This window comes from Aulonocara sp. 'chitande type north' Nkhata Bay, linkage group LG7 (genome assembly GCF_057382095.1).
Source record: "Aulonocara sp. 'chitande type north' Nkhata Bay isolate Kocher_YH1m ecotype deep benthic linkage group LG7, A_spYH_male_GT1.1, whole genome shotgun sequence".
Taxonomy (NCBI): domain Eukaryota; kingdom Metazoa; phylum Chordata; class Actinopteri; order Cichliformes; family Cichlidae; genus Aulonocara; species Aulonocara sp. 'chitande type north' Nkhata Bay.
Window position 1 is genome coordinate 67,117,188 of NC_141350.1, and position 16,768 is coordinate 67,133,955.

Consider the following 16,768-nt stretch of genomic DNA (forward strand, 5'->3'; position numbering starts at 1 on the left):
TTGTCTTTGTAGTGTATTCAATTGAATATAGGTTGAAAAGGATTTGCAAATCATTGTATTCTGTTTTTATTCATGTTTCGCACGACGTCCCAACATTGGAATCTGGGTTGTACATCCTCAGAACAGCGTGCTGAATCCACTGAACAGTTTTCCATTCTTCTGAAAAGAAGACTTTATGTCACGGTTCCTTATTCATGGTGTTTACACACAGATTAAGAATAAAAGAACAATTTTTATTTAGACCTTTATGAATCAAATAATATTAGCTCAACAGTGTTTAGTGATCAATATCCATCACAAAAAAACAAAGAAAAAAATCACACAGTACAAGTTTAGCCATGAATATTTTTTTAATTTTTGGTAATTATAAATATCTGCTTTAAATACACTAACAAAATAGCTTGGACATTTTTCATGACTCGATATAGTAACAGCTTCCCAAAAATTGAGATACTTTGAAAATTTCAGGATCTACAAACCTGAGCCACAACGAAAACAAAAGATCAACAGAAGGTTTGGTAACCGATGCTACACAGTAGCTGATAGAAGATGAGCAGCTCCAGTCCTCCACGAGTTACCAGCGCCGCGAAACGCGTTACTGACACGTCAGCAAGCTCCGGCTGAAAACAAAAGATCTGAATACACAACAGCCAGATTAACAATTCGACTTCATCGTCTTTAGACAGCGTTGAATGATTGGGAGATTGACTGCAATGCACTTATATTTGATTAAAAGCTTCACAACAGTGTAAATTTCAGAGATCTGTAAACGCTGCACATGACTCAGCAGAAGTAAACACACATATCCAATCAGCAAAGGTTCATGTACTCTAATGTAAAGAAAATAGAAAATACCCTCACATGTATGGAGTTACATTTGTGCCACAAGTCAGTGCAGACCTGATTTTTGCCATGTGACAATCAATCTACTTCTTCCTATGCTTAGAGTTGAAGCACAAATGACTCTCTGTAAGTCAGAGCAGCATCTGCTGTGCTGATTAACTACGCGTATGTGGGTGCCAGTTTCCTCCTAAGGGTGAGGGAAGGATACCGTACTCTTCTTTGTTGGTACAAGTTGTTGCAAGCATCGTTTAGCTGTACACACAATAGGTGTCGAGAGAAAGCCACCTGCTCCCGGTTCCCTTTGTTCTTATTAATATTACATGTTGTACACCTATGATGCAAAGCTTTCAGGGAATTACATCTTTAAAGAACAAAACAGAACAACATTAAGCGCGCACACACACACACACACACACACACACACACACACACACACACACACACACACACACACACACACCAGTGTTTGTATTGATTTTGCTTCCTGTTGGAGAATTTTCAAGGGAAAAAAGTTCCCCCTTCAGAAACTTGTCCACTATCTAGATTTCCATCTGTTCAGTTACTTTTTGTGATTCTGCATTAATTCTGCACATAACTCGTTTGTGATGAGTACACATCCTTCAGGATACCTTTGAAAAGCCCACACAGACGTGCAGAAAGACCTCACTGCAGCGAGTAGGTGGTGGAGGATGGATTGTCGTGCTTGCTCCCATTTTAGTGAACTGCTAATTCTTTCAAAGAGACACCGAGGTCTTCCTCTCAGGTGTCGCTAATCCCCTAAACATCTGATCACGTCAGAAAGTTGCAGCTGCAGTTTGTAGCAATGCTATGGATGCGGTCTCCTTCCTTACAGATGTTGATGCTGTGTAATTTTGTTTTGTTTCCTTCCTTCACCTGGATGCTGAGGTCATGCCAGCCGCTGATTTTCCTTCGTGAGCCATCGTGGAGGGTTTGGGTTGGGCCACTTTCAGTCCACTTTAAAGCTGCATTGAATCATCTGAAAAACTGTTTTCCTTGATGAGATCAGTTTAAAATTCAACGCTGGTTGTGGAAACGGGGAACTTTTAACACCTGTTTAAGGAAGGTGTAGGTTGTGTTGCTAATCTGTCTTTTTGGTGGTTTAATGACCTGTTTGTTTTGAATCATAGTGAATGGCTCTCGGTCTTCTGGCATTAGTTGTTTCAATGTTCAGGACAAACCTTCTGTAAACCAGCTTTGAGCTTTTAGGCTACGTGAAACTTTGACAGCAAACAATAAAGGTGATTATCCACACTGACTGTGGGGAAGATTCCTAAAAACTACAGTCGCTCCTGTCTAAAAAACAGCTGTTTAAGTGTAACCTATGATATTTTACATATTTTACTGTAGGTTTTTGATCCAACTGGATTATCTTTGCACTCACGTTATATTTCTGAGTGTTGAGAGGGCTTTGAAACATGATTTTTGAGATAAAGTTAAAAGAAAAACTTAAATTTTAAATAGTGAGGAAATCTAAGAGTTAGTTGTTGTTTTTCTGCAGAGATAATTCAGCATTTCTAAAATCGTGCACACTGCAGCACACTGCTCCAGGTGTCAGTGGACGGATGCCGTGGAAGCTCCATCTTCTCCACATCACGAAGTCTTTTGTCCTGGCAGGTGTTTCCAGATTTCTGTTTAGAAGTGTACACACACGCCAGAATGATTGGCGGTTCTGTCTGTAAACCATTTAATCCCAAAACACACTCTGAAACCCCTGAGTGACGGTGTTTCTATCACAGTGCCAGTTTAAATCACTCTGTGGTATTCTTCATTAGACCAGCTCCTTTTTAGTGACATCAGGAAATCTACAGCACCTGCTCGGTCGCTCCGCTCCAGTCGAGCGGTGATGGTAACGATTTAAAACCTGCCCTAAAAATCAAACGTGAGCAACACGCTGGCTGCTTTGCAACAATACGCTCACCTCGCATCTGTCCGTCTGTGTCATGGTCCTGGGCCATGTGGGCCCAGGATTCTTAGTTCCTTGTATTTTTGTATTTCGTTCCTTATTTAGGCCATGTTTTCTGAGTTGCCCTGTTGTGTTGTTCCCTAAGTGTTTTCCCTTCATGGCTTTTACCCCCTGTGTGCCCCTCTGTGTATCTGTGAGCCCTCGTCTCTCCTTATGTTTTATTCCATGTTTCCCCTGCCCATTATGTCTAAGTTCTCCCCGTGCTCTCTCTCCCCCCTGTGTGCCCTCTATGTATTTCAATTCAATTCAATTCAATTTTATTTATATAGCGCCAAATCACAACAAAAGTCGCCTCAAGGCGCTCCATATTTATGAGCCCTCGTCTCCCTTTGTGGTTGTTTCATGTTTCCCCAGCCCGTTATGTCTGTGTTTTCCCCGTGCTCTCTCTCCTCCTGTCTGAACCTCTGTGCCTGTACATGTCATGTTCAGTTCACCCCGCCCTGTCTCGTTATGATTATCAGTGTCACCTGTGTTCCCCGTGTGTGCCCACTTTCCTCGTTTACCCTCTGTGTATTTCTGTCTGAGTCTCCCTCTGTTCGGCGTCGCGTTCTCCCTCATGTTGTGTGGATCTCCCTGTGTCTACCTTCGAGTATTAGTTTACGTTTTTCCGGTTTAGTTTTGCATGTCCTGTATTCTGTCCTGCCAGCATTAAAGCTGTGTTTCTTAAGTTCATCCCTGTGTTTGTGAATATTGCTATTGGGTCCTCCTCCTGCCTGCCACACGGCCGAATCATGACAGTCTGCACGCAAACATATTTGTTTTGAGATTGTGTGATGAGGCTGTGGCAGCTCAGGCCTGAACTTAAACTACCGACTGGGAGCCAGAATACATCACAGGCCCGCTCCTGCAATAACCAGACTGCTTACATGATTTCATGAGCCTGTCTCCCGGAACAAGTGGCTATATTTCTCATTTCCATCGCAGAGTGGGGAGTTTTAAGAGCTCCGGCTCCATCTGTGAGTGTCTCTTCTCCCAGGTCATTGGTATAAAATGGTTATTAGGTTACTAATGGTCCGTGTCTGATTGGAGCACATCTGCTTCTATGCAGATTCTCCTTAAAAATAAGTCCAGTACTGAAACTAACTTTTTGAGAGCTTAGTTTGATGCTGAGGTCAGTGTGTTAGTCCATCTCTAACTGGACTATCATTTGTGGACCAGACCTCTATGATGGTGCATCCTGGCTTTGGGTCAGTTTGGTTTTTCGGTGTGAAGTGGCAGACTTCCTCAGTTAGACCAGTCCATCACATGAAAGGTCTCCTAATGTCTGACTGGTGTCACTACGTTCACTGTGGCAGGACAGTCAGTATGTTGGTGATGGTCCATTTCTGATCCGTGCAGTCCTGAATTGCCAGCTGGAAACTGAACTCTGACTGTCGGCTCTCCACCAGCTCCAGACAGCGCTGCGACTCCATGTTTTGGATGGGACCACCCTGGAGAGACAGAGACAAATGAGGTGAGGAATATCTCAGCATACAGGCAGGACGGGTGTGACGTTCTACTGATGTTTTTGGACGAGCAGTAACCTCCATGGCTGAAGAGCAACGCGCACGAGTGTCAAAAACTGCAGTTGCTCTAATGGCCACTCAAGTCAATTCCTATAGATTCCAATGGTAAAAATGCACAATTTCAGCATTATAGCCTGGCTATAGACTATTGGCTATACTGTATATAGATATATCTATGTATGTAGACAGGGTGGCTTTAGCTCAGGAGGTACAGCAGGTCATCTACTGATCGGAAGCTTGGTGGTTTGATACACCAACATACACATATATTAAGTGCACCATCCTCAAAAGCAGAGCAACAATCTCCATATTCATGGAGAAACAGGAAGCAACTTTTCAAATGAAACCGAGTCTCTGCAACGTTTACAACACGTCTGCCATAAAACGTATGAGGCAGTTTACAGCAGAGCTGTCAGGTATCTCAAGCATATTTTGACCTTGGCTTTGGACTTTTGCCGGTTTAAGACTGTAGCGTGAGAGTCCAGACTGACGCCTTATTAGAACCGTATTAGTTACCGAACACACCACACACAGATGGTCTGTAGTAGTATTTTGTGTATGTACGGTCAACTAATGTCCAGTAATATTTAAACATTTGGTGCTATGGTAATTATGCAATGAAGCTAATATTTCATTATTATAAATTCAGCCTCCACAGGTGATTGATGTTTATTACATAGTGAGTATTTTACCATTCAATTAACAGTTATTTAGATGTTTTGGCAATGCTGCTCCTGTGACATCTGTGCCAGTAAAGCTGACTGAAGGGAACTGACCTGAGAGAGGGGGACACAAAAAGCTTGTGTGTGTCTGTCTGTGTGCACGTCGCTTCACAACAATGTCATTTTCAATAAGAGGCTTGCTTCACTGTCTGAATGCACGCTGGGCTGCTGCCTCTCCATTCCTTGAACAATGCGCTGGCACCTAAAAGTAGGTCCTTAGTTATGTGGCAAACAACAGTAATATGTTTTAATGAGCCCGAGCGCAGTGAGAGCGGAGACTGAACCAGCGCTGCTTTGAAATCAATATGCTCTACACCTCCCAGCATTACATGCACAAGCACAAAGGAACAGCCATCAGCCTGAGGACAGAGCTGACTGTACAGCAGTGTTTTCGTGTTCCTAAACACACCGCTAACCCTGCATGCTGTTCTCGAATGCCTGACTACATTAGAAACACAACAAAAAAGCGGACCTGTGCACGGCGCTAACACAGTGCTCTTCTCTCAGCTCTCAGCTCACTGAAAAGGTATCGATTCTCTCTGCTTGCTTTTCTCTGTGCACAGCTGCTCAGGCACAGAGCTGTTCACCCACAAAACCCAAGCTGCTGACACGTAAGAGTGACCAAAGCATACATGCACATATATGACCTGTCATAAACATGCATTCATGCAGAGAGCGGGACAGAAACGTGGAGCTCCATCTGTCTCTGAGATTTGAACCTGACCTTACGCTGACCCCAGGCTGATCACCGTAGCTGGATGTGTCCCATTATACACTCGGAATACTCGAGGGCTTCTTATCGAAGCTCAAGGTAAGTATGTGCAATATTTTCACAGCCAAAAAGGAGAAAAAGTGTTCCAAAGCACACTTTCTAAGAGCACCTTTATGCAAGAAAGAATATAAAGAATAAACCTCTTTAACAAGAACTTTATTGTGTTCGCTAAGCCTGTTTATTATGCTTAAAGTGTGACTGCATTACTGCTTCTTTACTGACTAATGCTTTGTGTTTTGCATTTTCCTTCACCTGCACCCAGAGACGAGACACATTCCTCGAAATCGACTAACGTGCTTTCTGAAGTCCTTCTGGGTTCCTGTTTGGTTTCTTATTGTTATATTTAAAACACAAGGCCTGAAAGCTTAGTGAGTCCGTTTAAACCCTGGAGTTTCAGGGTCATGATAGACGAACTCACTTATTACCTTTTTAGTTTTTGGCATTATAATACATGCTGCAAACCTCACCTACCCCAGGGCAAAACTTAGATGTACAAGGGCCAACCACCAATGTGGAAAACAGTAGAAACCAAGGTTATTATAGTTAACTAAAACTGAACTAAAAAACTAAAACTAGATGTGAAAATACATTTTATTTAATTACAACAGAAATAAAAACGATACTTTTGAACTAAAATTATTTCACAAATGTAAAAAAAAATGACCTAAAATAAAAAATGTTTAGTGAAAATATTCTTAGCTTTAGCGTCTGTTAGCTTGGTTAAAGTGGCCGTGAGACGAACATTTTCAAACAATAAAAACTGAACTGAAGTAAGAAAATTCACTCTGGAAACGAACTGATGCAAAAAAAGACGAGAAAACGAGAAACTACAAAACTATAATAACTGTGGTGTCAACATTTCTGATGCACAGGTGAGAAAAAACCTCTGATGCTCTTAAGAGAAAATGTTTTTGCACAGATTACTTCGAGCTAACCCTAAAACCGGCCACCCGAGTCTTATATCGCACTTGCTGATCTTGTATCAGATTTGAATTTTTAAAAAATATTTCTTCCCTTTATGCCCTTTACAGACCTGTAACTGAGCTCAGGTCTCGTGTCCTGCACTGTGAGCATTTTTTCCAGCTTTCCTTCCTGGATGTAAAAACCTTCTGTGTCTTTTGCCTTCATCTTTCTATATTCATGTTCTCATTGTTACTTGGCTGCAGTTTAAAGATTCAGATTTAGGACCTTCATCTGCTTCAGAGCTGCATTTGGATCCTTTTTTATCCAAACTGATATATTTTCAAATTCATATTTAAGCAGAGGATTTTTCTTTTGGAGGGCATGAAGGTTGCAATTTGACTCAGAGGCTGTAATAAAGGGCGACACAAATAGGAGCCTCGTTGGAGATTAAAAGGGACATCCTTCTGAAGTGTTAGCACTTCCAAACCCAGGAGTAGATAATAGCTTCATCCAGGAAATACGCTATGAGCCATCCCTCATTTCTTTTCATTTTGCTTTAAAGAAGCCAGACTGACCATTTTCACAGGACAAAGCATAACAAAGGGCACTGAACTAAAGGGAGAAACTGAATTGTATCTCTACATAACAGACAAATTGGCAAAGAAACAATGAAATTTTATCTTTATCGCTGGTACTTTGTCTCTAGAAAGCTGTCAAAAGAAAAACATATTTGTTCCCAGACTGACAGAAGCCAGGCTGCCATATCGCGCCATCGGCCCCTCTGGCCAACACCAGTAGGCAGTAGGGTAAAGTGTCTTGCCCAAGGACACAACGGCCAGGACAGAGAGAGCAGGGGGATCGACCCGGCGACCTTCTGGTTACAGATGAGCTTCCCAACCCCCTGAGCCACGGTCAGATGAGTTTTTAATAATAATGGTAACACATTTTCTCTATATATACAGAACTTCTTGATGCATTCTCAATCATCCAGGAAAGTAAATCTCCAAAAGTTGATTTTGTTCATCTGGACGTAGTCTCAGCTGACTGCAGGTAAACCTACACATACGGATCAGTATCTAAGGTTTGACTCTCATCATCCACTGGAGCACAAACTGAGTGTCATCAGGATGCTACAACACAGAGCGAACACCATCCCCACTGATACAGCGGCCAGGGAGGCAGAAGAACATCACATCAAGAAGGCCCTGAGTAAATGTGGTTATCCCAGCTGGACTTTTGTCAAAGCTGGAAAGGCACCTAAAGAAAGCTCCAGCCGATCCAGGAGAGAAGGACAACCGCTGCCCACCTGCAGTGATCCCATATGTGTCAGGAGTATTGGAGCAGTTGAGACGCATTTTTTCTAAACACCGGGTCTCTGTGGCTTTTAACCCAAGGATCGGGTCCCCCGACACAAACAGAGTAACACAGTGTACGCTGTTAAGTGCAGGAGGATTGCCAGGATTTATACATCAGGGAAACCAAACAACCTCTGGGAAAGCGGATGGCACAACACAGAAGAGCCACCTCGTCAGGCCAGTGGACACTCTTTCAATGATGAGGATGTAACATCCTGGACAGGGAGGAACGCTGGTTTGAGCGCGGAGTCAAGGAGGCCATTTACATGAAAAGGGAAAGGGTACATCTGTCACTATCTTACAATGCTGTGATTGCAGCCATTCCCCAACTCTCTGTGAATGGGACTCATGGACATTGATCAGTGGTTGTTGATCAGTGGTCATGAGAATTTGCATAATTAAGATTAAGGAACTGCCCTCCCAGCCCATTGTTCCTTCAGTGGGTTGGTTTCAGTCATTATGCAAACGTACTGGTTATAAGATTGAAACCTGCAGTCAGCTGAGACTGAAGACGTCACCTGATGATGACGAAATGTTTCTCCCACAAAACGCTACGTCCAGATGAACAGATTCAACTTTTGGAGACATATATAAGGAAGGAAGTGTTGTGTTTAAGGAAGAGTGAGACTTGTAAGCAGACATCAACTCAAAACAATCTTGTTAAAGGTGAAGCAGAATCCATATAGATTGATGCAGGTGTACTGTGGAACACATGGAGCTTCACACATGCTACCCCCCACCCCTCATCCAAGCACAGAGCAGGCATTGGTGTAAAAGGATGAAAGCAGGAATTGGGGTGGATGTGGGTTGTAAAGCGGCTTGCAGATAAAGAAGCCCAACTATCAAAAGCAGTGTTACTAAAAGCAGTTTGAAGCCTGACTAAATGAAGCCATTTTGCTGTGAGACAGAGTGCACGTACTCTGCCAGAGTGGCATTGACATTTTCAGGTTTCCATCATCTTCTGCAGTGGGCCGCTAATGGGACGTTATAGCAGGAGGAAGCAATCATAGTAGTCTTCCTTTGATGCCTTTTACTGTATATAGTATAGTAGAAGCAGGCTTGTGCCCCATTAAAGTAATCACAATGATCATTCTTGCCTCCTCTGCTGAAAACCAGTCAATTGGCTCTGTCTAAGTGTTTGACCTCCTGAGTCACTTCCAGCAAATGTACTTAGAAAGTCTATGTGCTAACTCTGCAGCTAAGACTAAGTGTACAGGAGCGGAGCCGGTGTATATACACAATCGCACACATTGATGTTCCCCTATGCACAGACACAGGCACATATATACAAGCACAGAAAAACATGTGGCATTTATCCAGCACCATGTCCTCGATGCTGCAGCGAGCCTGCCTGTGATTCTGCAGAGTGCAGCGTCGGACCGCACTATTGATTCCTTGCTATTAAGGCGGGAACACTAGTTAATCAGTCGGTCAGAGAGCCAGTCAGCCAGAAAGCTATCAAGCAGCCAGTCAGGGGGTTGGGCTGGCAAGTCAGACGGTCTGAGAGCCAGACGCTCAATCATCAAATCATTCACCTCGAAGGATGCGGTGAGTAAAAGCACCCCGAGAAGACAAAGAGCACCGAATGCTGCGGCAGCAAGCGTGAGGCGCTAGAGTCTGTTCATGCTAAAATACACCCAGTTTACTTTTACACGAGCAGAACAGCAAACATCCCAGAGTCTCTCAGCTTGATACAAATCCAGGATCATCTACAGATACAAACAGCCTCGCGGGCTTTCTTTGATAGAAACTGTGATAGCCTTCAAAGTGCTTTGTGACATCTGCTAACATTTAGTTTACACCAACATTCAGCTCACATCTTTTGTGATTCATTCATTCTTTTCCACAGCTGCACATTATTCTGTCTCTTTGTGACAAGAAAAATATACATAAGAAAAGATTTTTTAAAAGTACTCACAACATTACACCCACAGGTGGGCACTTTCTGTTTATTGTTGTACCCTCGACAATCCCAAGCACATGAGCTTTTCAGCTGGGAGCAGGCTGCTGTTTTCAGTGAAACAGCTTTGATAAAACCAAGACATCTTCCAACCTTAATGACCATTTACAGTCTCCTGCCCCTCTTAAAATTAGCCAGAGGAGTGTAGTATGGACATAGATTTAAGTTTACCTCAAACACAGAAGGTGATGGACCTTTTCTGAAGAGACTTTGCAATCTGGCTGACTGTGCAGTCAGCCTAAAGAACGTTGGCCAGCAGCTCAGCTTTTGCCAAATGAAACTTTTTACTGGGTTAGCCTAAGGTAAATGGTGCCCATAAAGGGACAAATAAAAGCAGAGCAACAAAATAAAAAGCTGATGTAAGAAAATTCACCCTTATCACAAAACACTGGCTGCTGTCGGACATAAGTTTTTGATTTTCTTCCAGACCTTCTTGCTCTGTTTCACTGTATTGATGGCTGCTGCCTTGGGGTTAAGCTCAGTTCAATATTGTAAAAGATCTACTTATCAATAATTCACAAATACTGACTGGCCGCTTCACATGAATTGCTGCCTCCCTCCGTCTCTGCTTCGCTTCATCGCCTCGCTTCTTTCCAGCATTGCCACAAGCCTCTGCCGTTCTTTCCTTTTATTTTCTCGCCCCGCCTCGTCTCTTTCTTTCATCTCTTTTCTTCATTTTGCACTTGTTCACTTGTGAGATTCTCTGTATACCTCCTCTTGCTCACTCTTTGTCTAAACATGTACTTCTGAGCAGGGGAGACTTCACAAACCAGAGCCCTTTGTCAGCTGCACAATCTACACTCTTTAAGCTTTTCCTGCAACAACACTGTCAATTTCAGAGACCAAAAATACATAACAAATGCATATAAACGTGTATCTGTGCTGCTCTGATGCTGACTAAGTGTCAGCAGCCTCTTTGCTAATAAAAACATCCTGAAACCACAGCTGTTAGTTCACTTTGAAAGCTAATGGGCATTAGTGTCTACCCTGAGGCGAGAACAACAGTGTGGTTTCTAACATGAAAATGAAAATGATGTGAAACACATGGTGGGATAATCCAAGCTTGAGCTTAGGTTGCTAGCATGAGCTGATAAGCATAAATCATGATGGGCACCTTCTTCAGTAACTTGCACATGTTGCTCATGTTTTTCTAATTACTTTTTTAAAAACAACTAAAACATGCATGTGTTATGGCTCGAAGCTAAAGCTGCAATAAAATAATATTTCTAACAAGTAGCTTTCTGACTACGTGTCATGGGACAAATCTTTGATCAAACTTTGAGGCTACCTCAATAGAGATTTTTTTTGTTTTAAGTGTAGCTCAGTGCTTTGATTTTTCAGACACAATCAATCTATTATTAATCTGACTCCCAGCTGTAGCACAAGGCTATCGTTCTGTTATTAGAATTACTGCATCTCAGTTTCATGAATTTAGTCCAGTTGGTTTAGATCCATGTCTGTCCAGACTTTACTTTTGGATGTAAAATGGTGTTATGTATCATTTTGTCCTATCAGATGCGTTAAATTTGGTCACTTTGTGAATGACTTCTGGAGTTATGAGAAGAGAAACACACATCTCATGCTTTATCCAGAGACTGTATACAAAAGATGGACATACCAGGTTTGTGAATATTTTGAAGCTTCAAAGTTTCATTACAATCAGATTACTCCTTTTAGAAAGTAAATAGAAATAGAAAGGCAGCTCATCAGGTAAAGCTTGCTAACTTCACAGCATATTATATCAATATACTATATGAGTGCAATCCACAGACACAGATATATTAGTATTAAGTAAATTTAAAATCAGCAGCAAAATCACAACAACAGTTGTCTCAGGGCACTTTATATCGTAAGGTAAAGACCCTACAGAGAAAACAGAGAAACCCCAACAATCATATGACCCCCTATAAGCAAGTGATCTGGCGACAGCAGGAAGGAAAAACTCCCTTTTAATAGGAAGAAATCTCCAGCAGAACCAGGCTCAGGGAGGGGCGGGGCCATCTGCCGTGGTTGATTGGGGCGAGTAAAGCCTGAAAAGTAGAATTTTACTCATCAAAACTGAAGCTCAAACTACTTGGACACATCGAAACATCCAGTTATGAGCTTCTGATTAGCTCATAAAGAGGAAATTTAACCATAAAGGCTGAAATGGTTTAGAAACCAGGATGATGTGACCGAGGCCACCAGAAGAACTGCAGGTGCTTGGTGTTTTCTGACAATGACTACTGATCCAGTGTAATTACATATACATTACTTATTGTTTTTCAGTGTAAAATCTCCATAAGAAATGACAATAGAATAATTTCTCTATTTGGAGCAAATAAGGAGAAGGAAGTTACTTTTTAAGGATAACTGGAAAGCTCTTTTCTCTTCTGCAAATTTGTTTGTACAAGAAATGTATAACTTTATGCAATTCAACTTTGTGGGACTGAGAATTATTATAGTTCTTGTTCTTGGAGGTGACCTCAACCTTGGACTAAATGAAGACATGGATAGGCTCAATACAGCGGGAACTCAGCGTAATTGGCAGTCCACAAATATAATCAAACAGTATATGAGCGACTTTGGTCTTTGCGATGCATGGCGCTCCCTTCACCCCACCAGTAAGGAATATACTTTTTTCTCACATGTCCATCACTCCTACTCTCGTCTGGATTATTTTTTGGTCAGCAGCTCACTGCTGAACGACATTTCAGACACTGAGATTCACCCTATAGCTGTCAGCGATCATGGTCCTGTATCTTTAACACTAATGCACAAGAATAATACTACGCCAAGAAAAAACTGGAGATTTAATATATCACTACTTAAAGATGAAGACTTTATTAAATATTTTAAAAAAGAGTGGACTTCATATTTGGACTATAATGACACTCCCGAAACATCAGCTTCTGTTCTATGGGAAGCAGGGAAAGCTGTGATGAGAGGTAAAATAATTTCTTTCTCATCACATAAAAAGAAAAAAGAAAACAAAAATATTCAGGAATTAGAAAAAAACATCAAATCACTAGAAGAAGCCTACGCGTCCCACCAAGATCAGGAAACATTGAACAAAATACGCAAAACAAAACTAGAATTAAATGAGATAATTGATAAAAAAACAAAATTCTTAGTACAAAGACTACGCCTACAAAATTATGAACATGGTAATAAATCCGGTCAATTTCTAGCAAACCAGCTAAAAATAAATAAAGAAAAAACAACTATGTGCTGTTCAAGATTCATCTGGGAACACAATATATGACCCGATACAAATAAACAACATTTTCAGGGATTTCTATAAAACGTTGTATTCACCACAAATAAACCCATCTAAAAAAGAAATTGATCAGTTTTTGGACAACATAACTCTTCCAAAATTATTGGACACTCAAGCAATGGCACTGGATTCACCACTGACACCAGGTGAACTCCAGGAAGCCCTGATAAGTATGCCCAATAATAAGGCTCCAGGTCCAGATGGCTTTCCTGCAGAATTCTACAAAGAATTCTGGTCGATTCTAGCACCAGTTTTCTACAGAACGTTGTTGGAAATTAAAGAAAAGGGCAGACTTCCATCAAATATGAATTCTGCAAACATTAATCTCCTGCTAAAACCAGGCAAAGACCCTGTATATCCCTCAAGCTATCGTCCAATATCCCTTATAAACGTAGACCTTAAAATAATCTGCAAAGCTCTCTCAAAGAGACTGGAGAAAATAACCCCCCTCTTAATTCATCCTGACCAAACTGGTTTCATAAAAGGTAGGCACTCATCAACAAATACACGTAGATTACTTAATTTGATAGACTACTCATACGATAAAAACCTAGAAACTACAATATTCTCTTTAGACGCAGAAAAAGCGTTTGACAGAGTTAACTGGAAATTTCTATTTGCAACTTTACACAAATTTGGTTTTGGATCCTCTTTCATAAACTGGTTAAAAATATTATATAATTCCCCAACAGCTTGTGTTAGAACAAATGACCAGACATCCTCCAGCTTCTGTCTCTTGAGGGGCACCAGGCAGGGATGCCCACTCTCCCCTTCACTGTTTGCAATTTTTATTGAACCACTAGCAGCAGCAATTAGACAGAATTCAGTAATTAAGGGCATAAAATGCAAGAACGTGGAACATAAAATCAGCCTTTATGCGGATGATGTGTTACTCTTTCTCCAAAATTCACAAACCAATATCTCTGGGGTGATTGAATTGATAAACTCTTTTGCAAGAATATCAGATTACTCAATTAACTGGTCAAAATCTACAGTCCTACCGATTAATTGCTCCTTCCATAATTCCTCTTCTACACCACTGCAATCGGGAAATATAAAATATTTAGGTATTAATGTTTCTCCCAAGCTTGCAGATCTAACTAAATTAAACCATATCCCACTTTTAAAGAAGGTAGAAGATTATCTGGCTAGATGGAAATGTCTACCCATATCACTCATGGGAAGGGTTGCCGCTATAAAAATGATGGTCTTACCAAAAATAAATTATTTATTCTCAATGATCCCAACTAAACCGCCACAAGATTGGTTCAGATCTCTAGATTCATGTATGTCCAAATTCCTTTGGAAAAATAAACCCCCACGTATAAGCTTAAAAACACTACAAAAGACCAAGGATAAAGGAGGACTAGAACTGCCTAACTTTCAGCACTACTTCTTAGCCAACAGGCTTCAGTTTATCTCAGGATGGCTAAAACATACCCTCTTAGATGAACCTTGGCTAGATGTAGAACAAGCACTCTGCAATAATCTAGAGATCTCAGACCTACCATTTATCAGCTCAAACATCCAACGACATGAATGCTTTAAAAGCATCAACATCAGCTCTTCTCTGACAGCATGGTGGGAGTTTCTAAAATTGACGGCGTCTTCATTAATCCCATGCAAACGTACACCTATCTGGAACAACCCTGACATATTACAAAACAATAATATGATAAACTTTTCAGATTGGAGTGATAAAGGAATCAAATATTTAGAACATATACTAGAAGGAACAGAATTTATTTCATTTGACGGACTAGTTACACAATATGGGATCAACAAGAAAAGATTTTTAGAATATCAACAAATTAAATCCATAGTAAAAAAGAAATTTAAACCGGGTCAAGTTGAACTACAAACACCACCAAGTGTGGTTCAATTTCTTACTCTTAAACCCCCCAAATTACTATCCAAAATATACAGAATGCTTTCTAAAACAGATGAATCAATATCACTTCCTATTGCAAAATGGGAAGCAGATTTATCAGTTAACTTAGACCTAAACTTCTGGTCTCAGATTTGCTTAAAAACCTTTCATCTAATTAGAAATCCCAGTCTTCAATTAATACAATACAAAATATTACATAGAGTGCACTATACAGGTCATCGGATGTTCAAGATGGGCTTTTCGTCTACCAACAACTGCTCACACTGCCAAACCAATTCACCGGACAATTATATCCACGCTCTTTGGTTCTGTCCACCAGTTCAGAAGTTTTGGCGCGAGATATGTGAAGACTTATCAAAGTGTCTGAATGTAACATTCCAACTTCCCCCTTAGTGTGTTTGTTGGGCAGCTTAGATAATGTCACTTCAGAAAAGAATATAGCCCATATGGTTTTCACTGCCCTATGCATAGCCAAGAAAACTGTCCTCATGAACTGGAAAAATAAAAATAATCTTAATTCTAACCAATATAGAAATTATCTATTAGATTACATTAGTCTTGATACAGCCTCTGCCACCACATTAGATCAATTGCTCTGGGCCCCTTTTATCAGCTCCATCACCTAGTGGGGGTGGGGGGTCATAGTTTGGTCCCGCCTTCACTGTTGTGATTGGTGTGGGGGTAGGGACAGGCTTAGGGCGTCGGGGGGTTCCCCGGAGGCATCTTCCTTGGGGGGCTCAACCCGGGGTAGCGGTCATGTCCGGTTAGGGGCTCTGTTGGCTCTCAGGTGACTGTTTCCTCGCGGCTGCGTGCAGCGGGGCTAGGGGGGGGTCTGTGCTGACGGACGTGGGTTACTGACCTGGTAGCCTGGCTGCCCCTGGGTGGGTCCGGGATGGGCGTGAGGTTCTGGGGGCGCTCCGTCTCTGGGCTGGGACCCGGACCGGGCCTCGGGGGCTTGGGTCCTGGTTGGTGTGTTGCTGGGGTTGTGGGCGGGTGGGTGCATGGGGGCCCAGCCCTGGAGCAGGGTGCCGCCGGTGCGTCGAGCCACCTGGGGGGCTCTTCAACTGGTGGGGGAGATTGTCACATCTTGCAGGAGCTTTCCTCTCTTCAGGAACTCTCTCTGCAGGAGGGGGAGATACAGGAGAGGTGGAGGAAGATCTCAGCCTGGGTGTTTATTGTCTTATATAGTCTGGAAGATGAGTGGATGGTGGGGTGGGTGCAGTTTTCTCTGTGGTGGGGTTGGGTGGACTGTCCCGGGCTCTGTGGGGCCGGGCGGCGCTGCTGCACTGGGCCCGGTCTGGATGGGCCTGGGCCCCCTTTCCCTGGCGGGTCGCGGAGTATGGGGGTGCCTACTGGGGTCAGCGGGGGAGCTGGTCCCAGGGAGGGGTCACTTGCCCCTCCCTTCCTTCCCTCCCCATCTCCAGCTGCCTCCCTCTTCCCGCTCCACCACAACCACCCACACATGCAGGGCCTTGGAGTAGGGGTATGTCACCAGGGTGCAGAGGAGGCGTCTCTTTATGTCTGTCTCCACGTTGGTTGAGTGTGGAGTGAGTGCATATGAGAGCATGAGGGTG

General features: G+C 42.3%; 1 protein-coding gene across 2 annotated transcripts in view; it reads right to left on the reverse strand.

Annotated features, from left to right (window-relative positions):
- Positions 1 to 331: 331 nt before the first annotated feature.
- Positions 332 to 16,768, reverse strand: part of galnt18a (UDP-N-acetyl-alpha-D-galactosamine:polypeptide N-acetylgalactosaminyltransferase 18a) — a 181,045-nt gene continuing 164,608 nt past the window's right edge. For both annotated transcript variants that reach the window (XM_086302125.1, XM_086302124.1), the window contains exon 11: positions 332 to 4,257. In XM_086302125.1, the coding sequence (XP_086158251.1) occupies positions 4,111 to 4,257 (147 nt within the window). In that variant the 3' untranslated portion in view covers positions 332 to 4,110. The remainder of the gene's footprint in view (positions 4,258 to 16,768) is intronic.